The sequence below is a fragment of the Syngnathus typhle genome, linkage group LG2 (genome assembly GCF_033458585.1).
Source record: "Syngnathus typhle isolate RoL2023-S1 ecotype Sweden linkage group LG2, RoL_Styp_1.0, whole genome shotgun sequence".
Lineage (NCBI taxonomy): Eukaryota > Metazoa > Chordata > Actinopteri > Syngnathiformes > Syngnathidae > Syngnathus > Syngnathus typhle.
Window position 1 is genome coordinate 3,696,287 of NC_083739.1, and position 19,257 is coordinate 3,715,543.

General features: G+C 49.4%; 1 protein-coding gene and 1 long non-coding RNA gene across 4 annotated transcripts; one reads left to right on the forward strand and one right to left on the reverse strand.

The window, feature by feature from the left end:
* Positions 1–678: 678 nt before the first annotated feature.
* Positions 679–8,633, forward strand: LOC133150384 (chemokine-like protein TAFA-3). Of its 3 annotated transcripts, none has more exons than XM_061272871.1 (5): positions 679–1,141; positions 4,316–4,422; positions 7,225–7,374; positions 7,812–7,936; positions 8,448–8,633. In XM_061272871.1, the coding sequence occupies exons 2-5, from the start codon at positions 4,317–4,319 to the stop codon at positions 8,457–8,459; spliced, it is 393 nt and encodes a 130-aa protein (XP_061128855.1). In that variant the 5' UTR covers positions 679–1,141; position 4,316; the 3' UTR covers positions 8,460–8,633. The 3 variants fall into 3 exon arrangements, with proteins under 3 accessions (XP_061128855.1, XP_061128854.1, XP_061128856.1); XM_061272870.1 differs by having other exon boundaries at positions 682–1,137; XM_061272872.1 differs by lacking the exon at positions 679–1,141 and adding an exon at positions 4,002–4,149.
* LOC133150386 (uncharacterized) lies at positions 6,018–13,145 on the reverse strand. The gene is made up of 3 exons (XR_009713760.1): positions 13,054–13,145; positions 8,947–9,142; positions 6,018–6,161 (listed from the first exon to the last, which is right to left on the reverse strand). It is a non-coding gene; the product is annotated as an uncharacterized LOC133150386 (long non-coding RNA).
* Positions 13,146–19,257: the final 6,112 nt, after the last annotated feature.

Genomic DNA, 19,257 nt, shown 5'->3' on the forward strand with positions numbered 1-19,257 from the left:
AACTTCGATTGGTTCATTTATGAAAGGCAGTAAGTTCGGTTAAAAAGCGGCGCTGCCCTCGGCAACCGAGACTTTATGTCAGATAACAGCAGGGGGCGACAGACCGACAGACCCCCCCCCCCCCCGCTGTCTCTTTCTCTCATCTCGTCTTTTCCTCATTTTCAACCAAATATGTAACTGTTCAAAGGGACTAATATGTTCAAAGCTGCAAAGATCATGAAAGCCCAGCCCCGTTCCGCATTGCTAATGGATGGAATGCTCTCGCGTGTCTGAACGTGAGCCTTTCTCCAGACTCATTAGCGCTCGCGGCAGGACACGTCATTAAATTTGCATCGCAGACATTCTAGACACACCATCACTGGAACGGCCTCCACCAGTTAGAATTAAATTATTATATCGTTTATGTATAGAACTTCTGTTTTAAAATCGAAAGCTAAATTACCCCACACGTGGACAACACTCAAATGTTGAACATCACTCAAATAAAATGTCCATGATGCACACCTAATACAAAGATTTTTAATATTTAGTTCATTTTACTGGGGAAAGTAGATCGCTCAGTCCATGCATCGAACTGTACATTGATTGACTGCGGTTAGCTGTTTTATCATCGGGCCGCTAGAGGGCGCTGTTCCCCTCTGCTAGACTATGGGCACCGACAGTCGCGCACAGTCAGTCTCTCACTCATCCTCATCTGCAGGAGGGCAAACAAGCAGAAGCCCCCGTCTCTTCGGAAAAGCAGCACGCATCTGTCAGGACTGTCCCGTTCCGTCGTTTGCAGGAAACGAGAAGGATTGTGCACGCAGCAAAGCCCGATGAGGGGCTTGAACTCAGCAGATATTGCCGTCGGAATTGATAACTAAGTTTCTCGCGCTGCCATCCAAAGAGGAAGGTACTTTTTGTGGGTGGCCCTTCCCCCCCCCCCCTCCTTCTAAGCGGGGAAAGCAGTCGGTGGGTGCCCAGTCGGCGTCTCTGCAGCTCGCCTGGCTTTGGAGTCGGATGTTGATGTCGCTCCTCGCCCACGCACGTCAGGCGAGCGGGGATGAGAGCGCGACTTCCTTCGCGGAGAGCGCAGCAGCTATGAGGACACAAGTCTGCTCTCGGGGTTAACAGAACCAGACCACATCGCACCAGCAGGTAGGTAGGTTGGGTCACACATGGATGCATGGGGCAAAGCTCCATTTTGGGCGCCGTGACGTGGAAAGTGACTAGAAAGTTCATAAACAAGCTGTACCTCACTTGGATTTGTTATTTTGAAGCGGAACCACCAGTTGTTGTGCTTGAATGGCAAATCTCTACTTCTTTGGACTGAAACGGAGCCCGGCTAGCGGCACTTTGAAAGATGAGGTAACGGGATCCACGCTGAGCTGCAAGCGCGCCTTGGGTGTCCAGTGACTTTCCCCGTGCCCGCTCCCAGTCTGCTCAGGAGGTCGAGCTGACAGTAATACGAGCGAGCGCTGTGCGGGAACACGGATCGCATCCTTAAAATGGTTTTTCTTCCTAATCCCCTCCTAATATGACCAATGCTGGAACATGGCCGCCGTGCAGATGATAAAATGTACATATTCAATGAATTGTGTTCTTGTTAAGGGAGCAGAAGTGGAAGTATTTTTCTTTGACCAGAGGTCGTGTGTAAGAACGCCGCAGCAACAGATGCTCGGCCTTAGCATGACGCGAGCAGAATAGAATTTTTGGGGAGAAGATGTTGACTGCCACAATGCTGCTTGCGAGCGTTCATGGCCACCACATGGTGCAAAAAAAATAATAATTTACGCAAATTTCCAAGCAAGATGATGCTGTGGCCGTGTTTGTGGAGGGCAAATCAATGCCGACAATATAGGGGCAATTACAAAAGCGCTTTGAAAGGCAACCTAGTGGAACAGATCCACCCATGCATGAATAATTTGTGTGTGCTTGTGTGTGTGAAGTGAGCAGAGGAAATGTTGCGTTTGGTTGGTGTGGCGAAGCTGTTTGTGTTTGCTATCGAGCGAGCGCCGATGCGGGTCTGAGCCAGTGTGTGTGTGTTTGGACACACTGCAAAAAAATGGATTTCCGCTCTGTTGCTTTGAAGCAGTCGCCAAGAGCTGCCTGCTGAGTGTTCCTGCAACGCCAAGCTTGTCTGGCAAACTCTCGCTCTCCCTCTCAGCCACTTCCAGTCTGGCTTCTCCCTTTTCTTTTTACAAAAGCGGAGATGAGCGCACACTGGTAGAAATAAGAACTTGTTTTGGTAGATTTGAGAAAAATTGTATTCCCTGTCGCGGCCTCCTTCAGGGATGCTCGATTTGCCCGTGAAATGGGTCCGATGCCCCCGTCGAGTTTTTTTTTTGCAAGCGCCTCTCGCTCAGTGTGCCATAATATGCCGAGCGAGGGATTTGGGAGATGAGTGAAGCTGTGAACAAGTTCTGTCCGAGATTTACTCTGCTGATGCAATCCGGTCACGAGCTTTTACAATCACTGCAAATACGTGAATCCAATTTTCAGCGAGAATGTCACATCTGCTTTCGTCCCCTGCTGAATTTAGGATGTTAGAAAACAAAAGGATCGTGTGGACCGATCGCGCTGCTTCATTTCAACTGCTGCAAATCAGCCGGGAGGAATCCTCGCCGATAAACACTGGTGCCGTCAGTCTGTCATGCTTTGCAAAGATATCGGCGGCGAGCAAATCCTCCAAAGTCAAATTACAGAGAGTGTGGCTAACATGTGGCCAGATGGAGGGAGCGGATCTGCACAAGCAAAGCAGCCGCAAAAGGTCACAGTCAGGCTCCAGATGTCAATATTGGGCAGGCTGGATGCAGGATTCATCAGGAAATCCGTCCTGTTTGGAACTATGCAACCCAAAGGACCTCTTTTGGACGGCGCTTTAGTTCTAATTTTGTCCCAATTAAAGGTCAGCCCACAATATGAACGAGAGCCAGAGCAGAGACGCTCGTCCAATCCAACGCAAGACGACAATGAAACCGCGCCACTCTTCCCTCCTTTTTATTTGCCTCCTCAGTTGCTCTCTGAATTTCTGCCCTTGGCACTTTTTCGTTCGGCTATGTCCAAGATTTGCGTCACATGCTTGTTCCAGGTGTGGAAAAGTCAATCGTTGGAAATGCTGCTGCCGGGCCGGGCCGGGATGAGACGGGAGGGGCAGGAGAGATGATCTGTCCAGAGACGGATGCATGACATCCAACTATTTTGGGCTGATGGTGAGCGTGTGAGCCTCAGCCAAACCCGCCCGCCGCGCCTGCACAGACAGCGAGCAGTGCCAACGGAGTTCGCTCGAGCAGATGCTTGATTTAGAAAATGATTCTTGCTTGTAGGGCAGGGAAATGGCGCTGAAGTTTTGGCAGACAAGATGAGAAAAGCGCTCCATGTTGGAATGAAGACCAAGCCGCCGTGCCGTGCCATCGCAGCAATTCTCGCTGGAGATTCAAAGCAACAAGAACCCGCCACACATGATGGCGTTGGGCACACCTGACCTGGATCGGCACTGTCAGCAGCCGCACTCCTACGACCTATTTGTAGTGACATCCTGACTGTAGCTTCAGGTGAAAGCAGTTCCCAGGGTTAGCAGAGGGAACGAGAGAGAGCAATCGGTGGGAGGGAGTGCGACCCCCATGGGTGGAATCCAGCTTTGGAAATGTGTCGGGGCCGCACGTGATGGCAGGAAGAGGCAAAAGCTCATTTGAAAGATCCAACGTCAAGTCTGTGATGTGCATTCTGATGGAGTCTGACAAATAAGAGCATGCAGGCACCTAACTTGGATTTGGCGCCGTTTTAGCCACGCCCACAAAACCTGGATGCGTACATTCCAGGCTTTTTAAGAGCTGATTTTTTCCCCCCCCTAAAGTGCGTTTTTGAACGAGAGTTGCTGCGGGTTATTATTGTGCAGGGACATCTTGAATCTCTTTCCGCTGCAAAGCTTTGGGAGGACAAACGGGAAGCGGCGCAATCGAGAGGAGGCTGACGAGGCGTGAGGAGGGGAGGGGGCGGGGGGGTGCATTCCAACGGGACTAATTAAAAGAAAGGGAACAGACTGCACAACTCATCTGAGAGCGGCTCGCTTTCTCCAACAATCACCCGCAACTCTTTTTCTCTGTCATGAAAGCAACATCGGAAGATCCAGAGTGGGTGGACGGTGCCGAGACCAAAGCATCTGCTGGAGTGCGTTTGTGAAAGGCGCCGACGTTTCAAAGATTTTCGTACCGTAGACATTTGATTTAAGGGAATGGCCTGCACGCATCTCCTTGGCCTTTTTCAAGTCAATGTCTTCTTGTCTCCGTTTTTTTGGGATGTCTCTGACAAAGTGTGTGTCCTCTTTTTGTGGCAGAATGCGGGAGCCCTGTCCGTGCGGAGGTGGCGGCGGCGTCCGTGCGTGGAGCCTGCTGCTGTCGATCTGCCTGGCCTCCTTGACGCACGCGCAGCGGAGTCACACAGGTATCAAGTGATGGCTGGCAAAGAAGCTCCGCCCTTCATGCCAAGCCTTTCTTGCCTCACGTTGCGCTCAGTCCGTGGAGGGAAACCTCGGTAGCACGATACCATTAGGCGCTTCGTCCAACTTTATTTCCAAATCAGACATGAAGTTTGTGCAAAGTTGCACATGCGCGCGAGCTCAGTCAGTCGGGAACGCGGTCCGGTTGTTCTCGGGTGAGTGCGCACAGAGCGAGTCCCACGGGGCGGCCCGGCATGCATTGGCTCGTCAAATGAGTTCCCCGCCGGGATGTCGGGAGACAGGCTGTCGGCCCGCTTTGGAAGCTGCTCGGCGCTTAAGTGACGCTGTTTGCGTCTCCCACCGCGTGGCTCCATATGGCTGGATAAAAAATTCAAATTGAAAATGACACGTGAACATCTCATGGCGCTTAGCGGTCGCTCAGCAAGTGCTTAGTGTGCGTGGATGTGTGTGATGGACGCCATTGAGTGTTTTTTGTTTTGATGTTACAGCCGCAGGAGAGTCCAAGTTATTTCCAGCTTTGGTGACAACACCACGCACGTCTTGAAAACAATCTTGTCTTTTCAGTCCTCCATTTGCTCACTGTGCTTTGCAGGAGTTGTACCGGCTCCCGACTTTTGCTTTATTTCACGGTCAATAAAGCTTGAAAGTCCAATCAGGTGGCACAGCGTGAATTCCTGCTGGGGGCAGAGGCGAGCTTTTTTTTTTTTCCCTTTCCCTCCTCAACATGGCCTGCTTCTTTCCTTAGGCAAGACACTTCACCCCGCTTGTCGGTGGAGTTGATGTCCACCAGAGTCTCTCGCCTTTTCTCCCTCTGTCCTTTGGGACGTAATCCTTGGCGCCGAGCACCCGAGCGTTTCGCCGCATATGCTGCACTCTTAGCCAGGCGGCGTTTTTTTTTTCCGTGGCCGACATATGCTTCGCGGGGCAACTTTCAGCAGATTACTAGATTAGAGATTAACTACGTGGGGAGCTAGTTTTGCCCGCGACAGCGTCGGTGTTCACCGATACGCGTGCTTTTCCGGCTCCCGTCGTGTTTGCGGAGCTGTCGGGTCGGACCGAGCCTCTCGTGTTGCCTAAATTTGCTTAAGAGGCTTTTATTTTTAGTCTTCTGCTGTTGTGAGTTAAATAAAACAGCCGTAATGCAGCCTCGCTAATCCTCTCAGGCACGACTAATCCTTGGAGAACACAACTGTAAATACTCGGTGGCTTGCGTTAAGACACAAATCACCCGCACTGAGCGTTTGATGCTTATTTTGGCTCAAATTAATTGAAATCTCCCCCCCCCCCCCCCCCCTCTGCCTCAACAGGCATTCCGGAAATAACGTTGCTATACTGTCTAAATCCTGTTTTAGCATTTGTATGCGTGCCACTGTCAGATTAGGGTGCAAAAAAGGGGCGTGGCCAAGCATATTGCCCCAAAGAAGGGGAGCGATGACGCGATGGCCTTGGCTCACTTTGATAAAAAAAAACAATTCTTCATTCACATGCTCCAAAAGAAGTCAAATACTTATTGAACTACCTGGAGTAAACCTTGAAAGGCCTTGTGGTGAAGCACTTGATCTGTTTGCAGATGCCGGTGAGTGCCTGCCCGTGCGCCGGCCGGCGTTGAGCTGCGTGTGCGTTGCGGCGTACGAGGCCTCTTCAATCTTTCACGCAGCGTAAACAGGATGAGAGCGCGCCATTTATCTCCATCTGCACCATGACACCTACACAAAAACTCACTCTGACACACACACACACGACTCGTGACGTAGCTTGTATTACACAATCCATTTTGTCCAGCAGCGGCAACGACCCAATGTTCTCCCCCGGCGCGGCATAATGTGACTTTTCTCCCCAAATTAAGCATTTCTTAGCAAGTGTCCTCGAATATGCGCATATCTTCGCTCTCCTCGCTAATGCCGCGTGGATTCATGCGCACGAGTCCAACGCATCAGGAATTGATTGGTCGTTGCGCTCGTGGAGCGCTCGACTGTGTGTTCCCTTTTCTCGGCGCTGATTTTCTCGGCAGGCAGAATTTTAAGGTACCCCGTGTTTACGATTCATAACGGATGGTCCCATCTCAGTGGAATGACATCTCATCATTAGCAAAAACGCAAGGATGCCGACGGGAGCGCGCACGCACGCTCGCTACCACGTGTCATCCAATTGGCTGAGCATGTGCGAGTGCGAGTTGTACTTACAAGAGGAACATTTGCTTTTTCAGCGTGGCCCAAAATGCGGTCTGTCGTATTTGGTTTTCAATCCCAAAGACCCATCAAAGTTTGTCAAGCGCCATCCCGTGGCATCATCTGTTCTCGGAACGAACGAACGTCGTTGCGACGGAGACTGACGTGCATAATGAATTGGCCGTGATTGGCTCCGTTTCAAAAGGTCAAGCGAAGTGATCCCGTGGGGGTCATTAGTGTGTACCCGCCGGCTGCAGTCGGCCGCTAAGCTCCTTCCAATGCCAAAAAGGGAATAAATGAGGACAAAACGACTTTTCTCATCTATTTCTTAGGATGCAACTGTGACATTTTTATTCTTCTCCTGACCTCGCATTGAAGTCTGCTTCTTTGTTTCGCTTATAATACGACATCTGGAAATGCACGAGCGAGTGAGAAAACAGAAAAGCGGAGATGGCAACGGGGAGAGGTGGCTTCCTTTCTCAGCTCGCCCTTGAAACGTCGCGTTTCAAACCATGCTCCGTGTCGACTGACGGCTTTGTTTCAGAAGCAACGTGCTTCCTGCCAGAGCAACGTTCGGAGCAACGTGTGTAGCAGTGTGCGTTTGTTTGTGTGGCGCAGTGCAAGTGAAAGCCGGCACGTGCGAGGTGATCGCCGCCCATCGCTGCTGCAACAAGAACAAGATTGAGGAGCGATCTCAAACGGTCAAATGTTCCTGCTTCCCTGGCCAGGTCGCCGGCACCACTCGGGCCAAGCCCTCTTGCGTGGATGGTACGTAGATTAACAATATCTGATCGATCTCCCTATCTCTCTCTCTCTCTCTCTCTCTCTCTCTCTCTCTCTCTCTCTCTCCCTCCTCGCTTTTGATCCGATGTGACGCGTGGCGCGCAAATCTCACATCCCGCCGCTTCCCAGACGCACGTCTGGCCTCCACTTGTGTCCTTTTGGATTTGTTTCCACTCGAATACGCAAAGGGTGGCCCGTGCGCCGATGATACGGCGGCGGGACCCTCGGCAGCCACGTCGTCATCAATAATAAAAGCAGAGCGTAATTCAATTGCACACTACGCGCCTTGAATAGGAATACGAGTTTACCCAAATCAGGGCCGCAGAGGAACGTAATCCTCGTGAAGCCGAAGGGCGCCACTCGTCCGTAGCGAGACGCAAGTTGGATTTCTGGCTTGCGACTGACAAACGTTTTTCCACCAGCCTCCATTGTGGGCCAGAAGTGGTGGTGTCAGATGGAGCCGTGCATGGAAGGCGAGGACTGTAAGGTTCTTCCGGACCTCACGGGATGGAGCTGCAGCACCGGCAACAAAGTCAAGACCACCAAGGTCAGCGTCCACGCACTCTCCACAGATCTTGCCATTCCTTGAGCCTCGTCGCTCAGCTTGGGCCGACCTCGGGGGTGGTGGCGGCTTTGGAAATGGATTTTTTGCTCAGGGAATGAATTGAAGGCAATTCTTAAGGAAAGCCTCCATTTGGAAAAGTTCTGTACGAGACAAAAGTAAAGGCACGCTTCTATCGGTATGGTATCGTCCGCCGGTAAGAGCGAGGTCATTTTGCGCTGCTTGTATCCAAATCCTTAATCGATGATTCATCGCCAGATGATGAAAAGCCTTGTTTTGTTATTTCATTCCTCCTCGTCTCGTGCGGATAGCTGAGGTCAAGATGCTCAGGCATCCGGATCAATATCACCGCACGCGTTCTGGTTAAGCCCAGCTCGTAATTTGAAATTGACGATGGGCCGGAGAGCCAAGATGGCCGCCACGCCCCAAAGGCTCCTCCTCCACTCAGGACTTGTCGTGCTTCAGCATTTTGAGCCGCTTCTTTTTGTTTTTTTAGGTGACGCGATAGTCGAAGAAGACGCCTTTGCTGATGAAGATTTGTCCCGAGCTAGGAACGGCGGCCGCCGAGGCAGCCCCGGACTTTTGCGCGGCCCAAACTTGCGCTCGGCCGCAAAGGGCCGCCCGACGCCACCCCCCGGACCGGGGGAAGCGGCAGCTGGGCAAAAGTCCTTTTTTTCCCCAGCCACCCAGCCAGGCGTATTCTCCTCGTGGCGTTCCGCAGAAACACGGCCAATGGTTGGCCTTTGGATTTCGAACGCCATCAAATTGAACATTTTGTCAAATTGTGCCCCCCCCCCACCTCTGAAAAAGCGCCACCTTTGTAGGAATTATTTACCTGAACTAGTTTGTGGTTGACCACCTTTTTGTTTTTCTTCTTTGTGTTTAAGCTCAGATTGCTATCACGCGAGATGTTTCTGCTCTCCATGTCAAAATGGCGCGTGTTTTCAAACGTATTCTAGGCAACGAATAAAGCCTCAAAAGCCAAGGGAACATACCTCCGTCTCTCATTGACCACCTGCACTTGCGAGGCGGCGACTTTCTGCTCTCGTTTGCCCTCATCTGCCTTCCAGAGAAGGAATCCATCTTCACCACAAGCAAAAGAGACGTCAAAGTGGGCAGAGCTGAGAATCTTCCGGGATGGACGACTTTGCTGAAAAGTCTCACGATTAGCATCAGAGGCGGCAGACACTCCTGTCAGACAAGGAAAAGGGAACAAATTAGAATAATTGCAGAGCCTGGCGCTCAGCGTTCTTCACGGGAACTCGTGACAACAGCGCAGCGGCGGTCACTGCAGGTAATGAGGTCCATTTTGCACAAGCATCTGAAAGTAATTGACAGCTCATTGTTTTGGATGGCGGCTGGGAGCTGAAATAAAGTTGAGGTATGAAAGGAAAAGAAAAGACCCTTTGTGCCTCAAACGTGTCATTCTGATTGGAGCACCGTCATACTTGTGTTTGTGCCCTCGCTCGCGCTCATTTCAATTTTCCTCACTGTCAGCCTAGCCAGCATGTCATCCGTACCTTTAACGTTGTCACGTCGTGGCTAAGAATAATAAGTAGGCAAGCGCACCAACCCGAAGGCACTCAATGTCTCATAATGACGCAAGGCCTCAGTGTTTGAGTCCGGTCCCAAAAGTCAGCAAAACACAAATGCTGAAAAATATTTGTCAGTGCTTGATGCATACAGCCGATCTCAAACTTTTTCTTTTTCAAACGCAGCTCTGAATTCACTTTCCAGGGTGATTTAATACATCTTTTTCTTCATAGATGCTCTTTTTTTATTTCCTTCAGCAATCTTTATTTGATCTTAATCTTAGAAACCACTGCATAGCACACTGCTGCCTGCGCACACACACACACACACACACACTTGACAAATACGTTCCAGCGAGCCATCTCGAATTAATTAAGGTGGCTGCACTTGCGGGCAGTTTCGCTGCAGACTAATATGAATAAAAAATGCATGCAGTCAAAGACAATAAAGGAAGAGCGAGCGCAGCGATGGAAAAGCATTTTTCTTAGAGGGGGGGGAAAGGGAAAAAAAAAAGTTTCAGCCCTAACTGACTTGCCTTCATTTCAATTAGATTGTTCCTGCATTTGCTCACTAAATAATTGAAGGGAAAAAGCATCAGCAGACAGCCATAAGCATATGAATGTTTTAGAGCGTGCACAGGCGGCGAGGGGATGGAGGGGGGGGGGGGACTTGCCATGTGGGCTCGAGGAAGGGAAATAGTCTTTAGAATAAGGGCCTCTTCCTCCACTCTCTTCTTCCCAATGCATGGTAGTAGGAGAGGAAAAAAAGAGAGGAAAAAAAAAAAAAACCATTGCCGGCTTGGGCGTCAGCAATGATGGACGCGAGCCACTCGTCGCCAAATCCGCTTAAATGTGCCAATCACATGTTTTGGCACAGACGCGCACATCTGGCTGAAATCAACCGACGCCAGGGTGAGAGGGTCTTCAATGTAAAATCAAGGCCACAGAAAGCTTTCAACTCGCCAGCCAGTCATGTTGCAATGGACACAGGTCGCAGCCACAATGTGTCAAGAAGAAGGCCGCACTCCACAAAAGGTAAAAAGAAAAACGAAGGGGACAAGACTTGAAGTCCAGTATTGTCGCTCGAAAAATGGACGTCAAACCTCCTGCATTGCTGCTCCCTTTTTTTGCTTCGCCCACTCCCAACCTCCTCATTTGTCCAATCCCTTGGGCTCCCTTTTCATTTTCAGCCATCCTTTTGCTCTGGCAACTTTTTAATATGCTTATTTCATTCCCAGCCAGACTGTGCGGGGATATCAATTATTCAACGAGCTGAGGAATATCTTCGTATTGATGAAGCTTTCGCCACAACCAGGACGATGCGTGTGCATCCACCTACTGTAATGTCGCTTTGGAGAAGTGATTAAAAGCCCGTCAGTAGGAGGCATCGTCATCATCGTGCTTTGCAGCTCCACCTTGTTTTAGCTGTTAACGAGACTGAAGAATGTCAAACAAGAGGTCCCCCAAAGAGGTCCTGCTTTTCCATTGCCAGCGATTGTTGGCAACCTGGTGGGCTTTTCACATGCCGTGCCTCAGCCGGCGTGACATTTGCTATCTCGTTTGCGCAGAGCAGCAAAGGGACGGCGGCTCCAAGAAACTTTCCAGCCGCCTCCAGAAAGCCATACGGCCCACTCGCTCATTCAATGCCCCAAATGATGCTGGGAGATGAGAGCGGAAATGCAAAAACGCAAGCTTTCTCTCTCCAGACGTTTCATCGGAGAAAGTAGAACCCGTGCAGGGCGCCCAGGTGAGAGCTGCAATGACAATCCAAACAGTCCGGTTGCCACTGATGTCATGTGGAGACGACGAGGATGGGAGGGGGAGGAAGAAATGGTGAAAATACATGAAAAGTGATTTGGCTTGTGTCATTTTGAAATGTGCAAAAGTAAATGTGATTACATCCATCCGCAGCCTCCCGCACTCCTTGGTCCTTTTCATTCTTCACTGGACGTGTCACTCATCCTTGAAATATTCATGCTCTCGAGTGAAAAATGGATGCCGGCGCTTACGGCGCTTCTCTTCTGTGCTGGCGGAATCGGCGTTTACATGCTGAAATATTTTTTACCATTTATGAATGCCAATGTTTGGCTATTTGGCGCATACTTCCTTTCACTGCCAAGAAAGCTAACGATGGCCGCCACGGGCGGGCCGAACAGTCACGGAACACACCGATGCCTCGGGAGAAAATCTGAAAGAAAGAAGGCGGCGGCGTGCTCTCAATCGGGCAGGCACTGTTGCAAAGTGATGAGGAACCATTGCGATATTATTCTTCCCGGGCGCCGTGTGTGTTTGGACTGTCGATGACGGCGGGAGGAGCGGAGCGCCGACAAATTGAACAACAAGCAATTTACATCTTCCATCACACGGCCTGATTAGCGAACGCTTTGGAATCAATAAGCCGGCCCCTGACTCATTCTTCACACACAAGTGGAAATACAAAACAAGATGGAACCTTTTGCATTGTTCCCAAAATAGTTTCTGAGCTGCATGTTTTTCCTACTTTTGTCGGTAGCCCGCTTGACCTGAACGCGGCCATCGCGGTGGACGCGCACCGCTCCCTGACTGGCTCGCTGGAGCAGAAATGTCTCAAGTCAGATGCGTGGGCCTCAAGGGATCCGTGTAACTGGGGAATTGTTTCATTTCACGCTTTTGTTCACAAGCTGGAGGTCAGCATAGTGGAGGGAGATTTGGGCTGGGGAATGATCAGCTCACGCGCTGCTGCTCCAGCGCAAGCTGCTCCTTTCCATTTGGACTAAAACAGCAAGCAAACACCCACGTGCGGCGTATCAAGTCAAGCTTTCCTGGATCATCAGCAGAAAATGGCCATCCATCACGTGAAGAAGAAAGCAAGAGGAATCCAAATGTCCAGCACCAATTTGCAGAAGATGTTTAGTTGCCTTCAAGTGGACGCACGCTGTAATTTTGTATTGTGCGGGTGGCTTCGCTCCACCGTCACGGGACACATTGACCTTACGCTGGAAGACATGTTAATCCATCTGTGAAAACGCCTCACGGCTGGCTCCAAGGTCTTCCCCATCCATCTATCAGCGGCGTGTGCCCACACGCACGCTTTACATGTGGCTGTTAAGATGATATCCTGGGGCTGAGAACGTGGGTTCGTTATCTGGATAGAGGCGGCAGCAGATTGTGGAAGCCTATTGCCAAGTCCCTCCCTTCTGGAGGACTACCAGTGGATTATTTACAATCAAAAGTCAACGTGGACATTAACTCATTCGCCTTACCGATCCGCCAACGGGCCGATTCTTTTGTTTGAAAACCTTTCGAGGTAAAATTGTGTCGCACGCATGGACGCGAAAATGTTGTCAAAAAAAAAAAAAATTACTGAAACACACAGCGTAACAGCGGCGGTTACAATCAAGACCCGGCGAAACTCCCGCTCACTGTCAACTTACTTCCGGGTACAGAGGACCCGTTACAAACATCACACACACGCAAAGTCATACATTGTACAACAATAACCGTATGTATCATATTCTTAAACAATAATTAGCTCCGACTACCAGCAGTATTGCGAGTTCTGATCAGCATCATTTCATCAGCGTTACTCACCTGAAACACTTAACGGCAGTTACAGTCAGACACGGCGAAACTCCCGCTCCCTGTCTACTACTTCCGGGTAAAGAGGACCCCCGTAGTTGTCCCAGGTGCCTTTTTGAAATCACCCAATACTAGTTCAAAAACACATATTCACAAAGTAATTAAAAAAATAATAATAATAACACGGCGGGTATGAATGTCCATTCAAATGTCCCAAAAACCACCATGGGCTCCACAAGATGACTTTTTTTTTAAATTGGACACTGCTTCATTTCTTTGCCGCTTGTGTGTGCGTTCATCTCACCGAGAGCAGCTAATATTTTACAGCCATTGAGGACTCACTCGGCCGAGCTTTGAGAATACATTTGGGCAAGCAGCAAATTAGTATCTTTTAATTCCCCATATTAAATTCTGCACCTTTAACCTTGAAATCAATTACGACCGCTTGACACATTAGCTGTCTCGCTAGCTCGAGTTAGCTCGTGCACATGAGATAATGTATATAATGAAAGAACTCGCTTGGAGAGTTCAAAATTGGTCGGATATCTCCATGTTTTGGCCTGTTACATTTAGCAAGAGAAATACATCTGAGTAGAATATTCCTGATTTTAATTTCGAAATAATTTGAGAGCCTGTTTATGGCCTTCCCGCACGTATAACAACGCTTTCATCCCAATACAAAGAATTGAGCAGTCATCAGACATCGGCCAAATGGCAACGGAAGACGATAGAAAGAATTATTCCACTCCCTTTCAAATGCATAATGAGCACCAAGAGTGTGTGTGTTGCCTTTACAAAACACTCTTGATTTCCCGCTATTGACCTTCTGCCAAGCGATGGGCGATGTGTGTGCGTGCACGCGCTGTGACACCCCACCGACCTCCAGCGACAAGCTTATTAGGGCTTTATCTCCAGCCGAGGAGGTCAAGAGGGCAAATCTCTGCAGAAGCAAAAAGCCGTATATGATACAGACAAGGTTGGGCTTTTGGATGAGTGGGAGAGCAAATGGACATATTGTGAAGTATTGCACTGACATTCCGATGAAGCAATAAAGCGTTGTTCCTACAGCTGTGTGGAAGAGAGGCGTCTTGTTTAGATACCCCGTATATATAGATATATACATAAGGTTGGGAATGGCCGAGCGAGACGACCCGGAATGTGTCTTTGTCGGTGGAGGCGAACGTTTGCACACAACCCGGGCAGGCAGGCAGGCGTATTGAGCGCAAGTGGTAACAAGCTTGTTAGGAAAGTCGGTGCCAAATGAGCCAGAGCAGAGAGGTGTGAAAATGTCAGCTTTGTCAAATTGCTAGCGGTCAGCAAACAGCACCTTTGCCCACGCCCACAACAGCCAGCTCTCGCTCATTTTTGCTTTCTGCTCATCTCTTGCCTTTTAGCTGATTGTTTTTCTCTCATCAAAAAGGCAGACCAAACTGTTGACGGCCTGATTTTTCAAACTCAATCAGCATAGTTGGTGTAGAACGTTTATTGAGTTTACTCTTTGGTGTCTAGTCTCTGTCAGTCTTAAGAAATCACATGCAAGACGGCCAGCAAGAGTGCAAGCTAGCTAGCAAGCGAGCTATAGCAAGCTACCAAGCGAGCTTCTCGTCTGAGTACGCATTTTAGTAGCTCAATCTTACTAATGAGGCCCTCTGCGCCTCATCGTGATGGATCGTTTGTTAATGGCACATTCCAAAGCGCTGCCCAGGTTTAGTGGCTAAAAGAGTTTCAAGGCGACTGATCAGCCAGCCTGAGATGGAGCTGAGCTCGCACTGAGCCCGCAGCGTCAGCTATTGATAAGGAGATGGATGGGGCTGATAAGTGCCTGACATGGCTTGTTTAGCGGGACATACGGAGCGGAGTAGCCGTTGCCTGACAACACGCTACGAGTGCGCGGCCATAAGTTAGCATGCCGCATCGACGTTATTAGCTCGTTGTGTATGACTTTGCCTGGCGGCTGATTAGTTGCGTTGGCTCGGAACACAATTCAATAGAAGCAAAAGGATGGCAATTGTTGGTATAGATGAGGAGGCTCCTCGAATACAATCAACAAAGCAAGCCCTGATGCAAAGCAAAAAATAAATATATTGCCCTAAAATGTCCTCTCCACTTGAGCATAACTTATCATTTCCTCTTTGCAGCCTTCATTGGACGCCAAGCTGGCAACTCAAGTATTCCAGTCAAGGATTTTTCTTTTGTTTTTTGATCCACGCAATGGAGCCAGGTTTTATTTGCAAAATATATGGCAACGCGGAAGCCATATTAGCTGCATTTGTCCAAACCTTCAAAAATCATGATGGGAAGGGGAGGAGTTCCGCACCAATCAACTTCCATCACCATGTTTTGTCAGCAAATGACTTTGTGAGCTATTTTGAATCCATTTGACTTGATGGCACTTGATGGCACTGTGGCCAGAGTAAACATCTCAAGAGGCTTTTGAGCGCAGCTAATCACAAAGCCACCGGCACCGTTTCTTCAAATCACCTGCCGTGTGAAACTGCGATTGCCGTTCTCGATTACGTGATTTTGTTGAATTTCCCCCCCAATATATCGAAAGTGCACCATTGTCTGCGTAAAGAAAGCAAAGTTTCACTGCGTGTAAAAGTACAATGAAAGCGCTGGCAACATGGCCGACCATTTTTTTTTTTTCTTCTCCTCCTCACTTGGTTATAATGAACAAGTTGAAGTGTTTCCTCTCTGCACGTGTTTCCCTGAAGTAAGATTTTGCGACAGTATTTCAGAGCCCGATTGAGCGTGACCACGCCGGGCAACAACACCCGGCTGGCTTTTCTATTATAGATAAGAGGCAGCCAGTGACAGGGAGAAGCAGCGTCAAGCATGTCCTTCACTTAGCACCATTGATCTCCATCTCTTCTCTGGCCTTTTTCATTCAATAAGTGTGTGTGTGTGTGTGTGTGTGCGTGCGTGTGTGTGTGTGTGTGTGTGTGTGTGTGTGTGTGTGTGTGTGTGTGTGTGTGTGTGTGTGTGTGTGTGTGTGTGTGTGTGTGTGTGTGTGCGGCCCTTTGGCTATGCACAGCTCAGGCACAGATAAGGTTATCACACTCCACCTCTCTGATGTGATTGGCAAGGTGACGAGAAGCCCCCTTGGGGCTGACCACACACACACACACACACATGCTGCCTGAGCTTAAAATAAGGTAATCTTTTGTTTCTCGCCAATATCTCCATAAAACAGCACAAAGACATTAAGCAGAACGTAGCCACTTCAAACGCTACTGCTGCTGACGACTTGGTTCAGCTCAAGAGCTCTGACATTTGATGAGAGAAGATCTCAAGAGAGATAGCAGGAGGTGTTCATCATCAAGTATTGGATTTACGTGGAGAGAATTCCAAAGCGATACAAATATTAAAGTGAGGCAGAGCTAGATCTTCCGGAGGAGGGAAGGGAACGTGATTGACTCAAAGTAAGAGACGAGAACAACAGATGATGACAGTGTATTCATGGAAGCGAGTGTGAAGGTCAGAGCATGGGGAATGGGCTATAATTGCGGTGGAAGTTTTAATGAAATAGTTTGGAGAGGTTGGACCCTCTGGGCGCTTGGAGGGCGCCCACTGTCACAAGAACTCTCACAGACTGACGTCAGACGGGCGAGTCGCCTGTCACCGGCATGACAAGTCATCATCCATTTCTTTGCCTGCCCCCTTCTTCCTCAAATCAAAACATATAACACACACACACAGCTCAAGTAGCGGGCGGGACCCCCGGGAAGGCCGGTGTGACACTCCCCCCCCCTCCAGGGAACATGTTCATTAGGCTAGCGGAGGTGTCTTGATACTATTTTTAGTCACTAAGGAGAGTTGGCTGGCTGGAGGTGAAATATTTTCCTTCTCCTGGGGGGCCGAACAGAATTGAAAAGCGCCGCTCCACCGGAGGACATCAAATGATGACGTCACGGTAATCTGTGGACAACTTTGTCGGCAGGCGGCGTTTTTACCATCTGGAAGCGAAAGGTCAAGGTATTTGGAAAGGACCTTCATGTGGGCTATTAAATATTTGCTAGTAAGTTGATCCATTCGCCACTTTTGCCATTCAGAAGAGCTGCTGACACAACTGGTTCCAAAAGTAATGTAGAAAATCCAAAAGAGTGCTGGATTGGTTTTTTGCCTCGCGGCAGCATCGATCGGCGCGTCGGCGGCCACGGGCTGTCGGTCTGCGTATTGATCCAAGCGCCTCCGCAAACATCTGGAGATGACATGGCACATGTATTGTGCACATGACACACCAATGATCAGGTTCGGGTTCAGCACTTAGCCGGACGGACTTTGTATTATTATGATGATCATCATAATTATTATTATTTTCATGGTTATGAGGATCATTATTATTATTATTATCATTAATATTATACAGGCGGACAACAATTCATTTACAGTTGGACTAGTTGCTGGTAACTTTCTTCATTCTTCTTTGGATGGTCCTCCCAGCATCCGCTGAAAGGAAAACACAAACAAGCACGGGCGCTATGGTCTCCTAAAATGGCTGAACAGCAACAAGCAGCGTCCGGAGTAGCCGCGCTTGTGTTTTTGCTCTCTACCTGTTGCAGCCCAAGGTGTCGGCTCCTAATTTGAAGCGTGGAGAGAAACACCAGGCAGGCCCATCTGGAAACAAACGATGCCTGTTTGTGTGCGAATGGAAGGCGAGAGCCTCAGCGGAAGGCCCATCAATCTTGTTGCCAGTGTTAATCATCTATCTGCAAGAGCTGATGTTGTGCAATAAATCTCGGACAGATGGACAGACGGACGGACACGCTTAGTAGACCTTGTCGACCGGTTCCAATGGGCTTGTTTCGAGCCGACCGACGCCAACGCAGACACACCAAGTTGGCGATGCCATCCATGTTGGAACGTGATATTTCAACAGCCACATCCTTTTCAACACACTTGAACAATATGCACGAGTAGACCATTGACACGTTCGCCTGCAAGAGATAATACAAAAGAAATGCAAGCTTGCCTCCTCCCACACACGGGCTCTGTATTGATGCCGTGTGTGTGTGTGTGTGTACTTTGTTTTGCCGAGCACAAGAGGCAGACTGGTGGGGGTTTAGATAGCAATCCCAAATCCTTGCTTCCGGCTTGTACTCGAGTTCATTTCCAAGCGAGTTAAAGCCATCAATTACATTTCAAAGTTCTTCAGCGTTTTACTTTCAAAGTCAGAGGAGTTTTCATAAAGTCAAAAGCATCCATTGAATGGAAAGTCGGTAGTCTTCTGGGAGCTATTATTAGCATAGCGAGCATTTGGGAGAAAGAACCGGGTGAGGCTAACCGGCGCTAACATGACTAGCTTGCGCTACGGCTTTTCTTTGCTAGCTGTACTAAGATGGCTGACGCTTGAGTGGATTTCAAATCTACTCAGCAATGTTTATGCTTTTGTGTGTGTTTGGCCTTTGCGGCCAATGACCACGCAACATGGTGGCTTTGCGCAAGACGGGTCAACGTAGCGCTAACGGATAACACAAGGAGGAAATAGCGGCGGTTTGCCAAAATGATTCTCTTGCGTCGCCGGTGATTACCTTCCAAGCTTTCCGGCCTGGACGCTTCACACTCTCATGCAAGCCGTCTCCTCACATTAGCTTCTCTCTGCTTCGCTTCCCATCACATTAGCGTCGGCGTCGACCCGCCACTCGGGAGTGCTCTTGGTCGTTGGAGCTTGAGCTGGTGGCACAGTCACCGAGGCGGGTGGATCCCCGTCAAGTCTGTGATATGGGACGCTTTTCATCCTTCAGGTTGGATGACCGACCCGACCCGACGGCTCAGCGATTAGAAAGCATTTGCAAGCCGGTTACATCTGTTACTGAACGAGCGGTGAAGGTGACAGTGGTGCTAATTGTCATTTTATATTTTCTTTACATTTCACGCAAAGAAATTGATCGAATCCCCAAATGAATCTAGAAAAACGCCAATTGGCTAAAATCGAGAAAGATTTGGAGGATGTAAACGCATCCCCAAATGATCTCAGGTCACGTCTGCTCCACGAGGATGAGCGGTGCTTCTCCTTGAGCTGCATTGCTACAGATAGGCTTCCGGGTATTACGGATAGCCATCACGTCAACCGCAAATTGTCCAAATGAAAACAGCGTTCGGATGGACGGATAGAGTCGTCGGCTTCGTTCAGGTCCATCGTTCATCTCCGAGCCACGGATGGGACTGGAAGCAATTGAATTTGCCCCACCCACTGCTCCCCGCCGCCGGCGATGG

Bases quoted from the DNA above. Each gene is read 5' to 3' on its own strand.
- LOC133150384 (XM_061272871.1), top strand. From the start codon at position 4,317: ATGCGGGAGCCCTGTCCGTGCGGAGGTGGCGGCGGCGTCCGTGCGTGG. The intron at 4,423-7,224 runs GTATCAAGTGAT...TGTGTGGCGCAG, and splicing joins CGCGCAGCGGAGTCACACAG to TGCAAGTGAAAGCCGGCACG. The intron at 7,375-7,811 runs GTACGTAGATTA...TTTTTCCACCAG, and splicing joins CAAGCCCTCTTGCGTGGATG to CCTCCATTGTGGGCCAGAAG.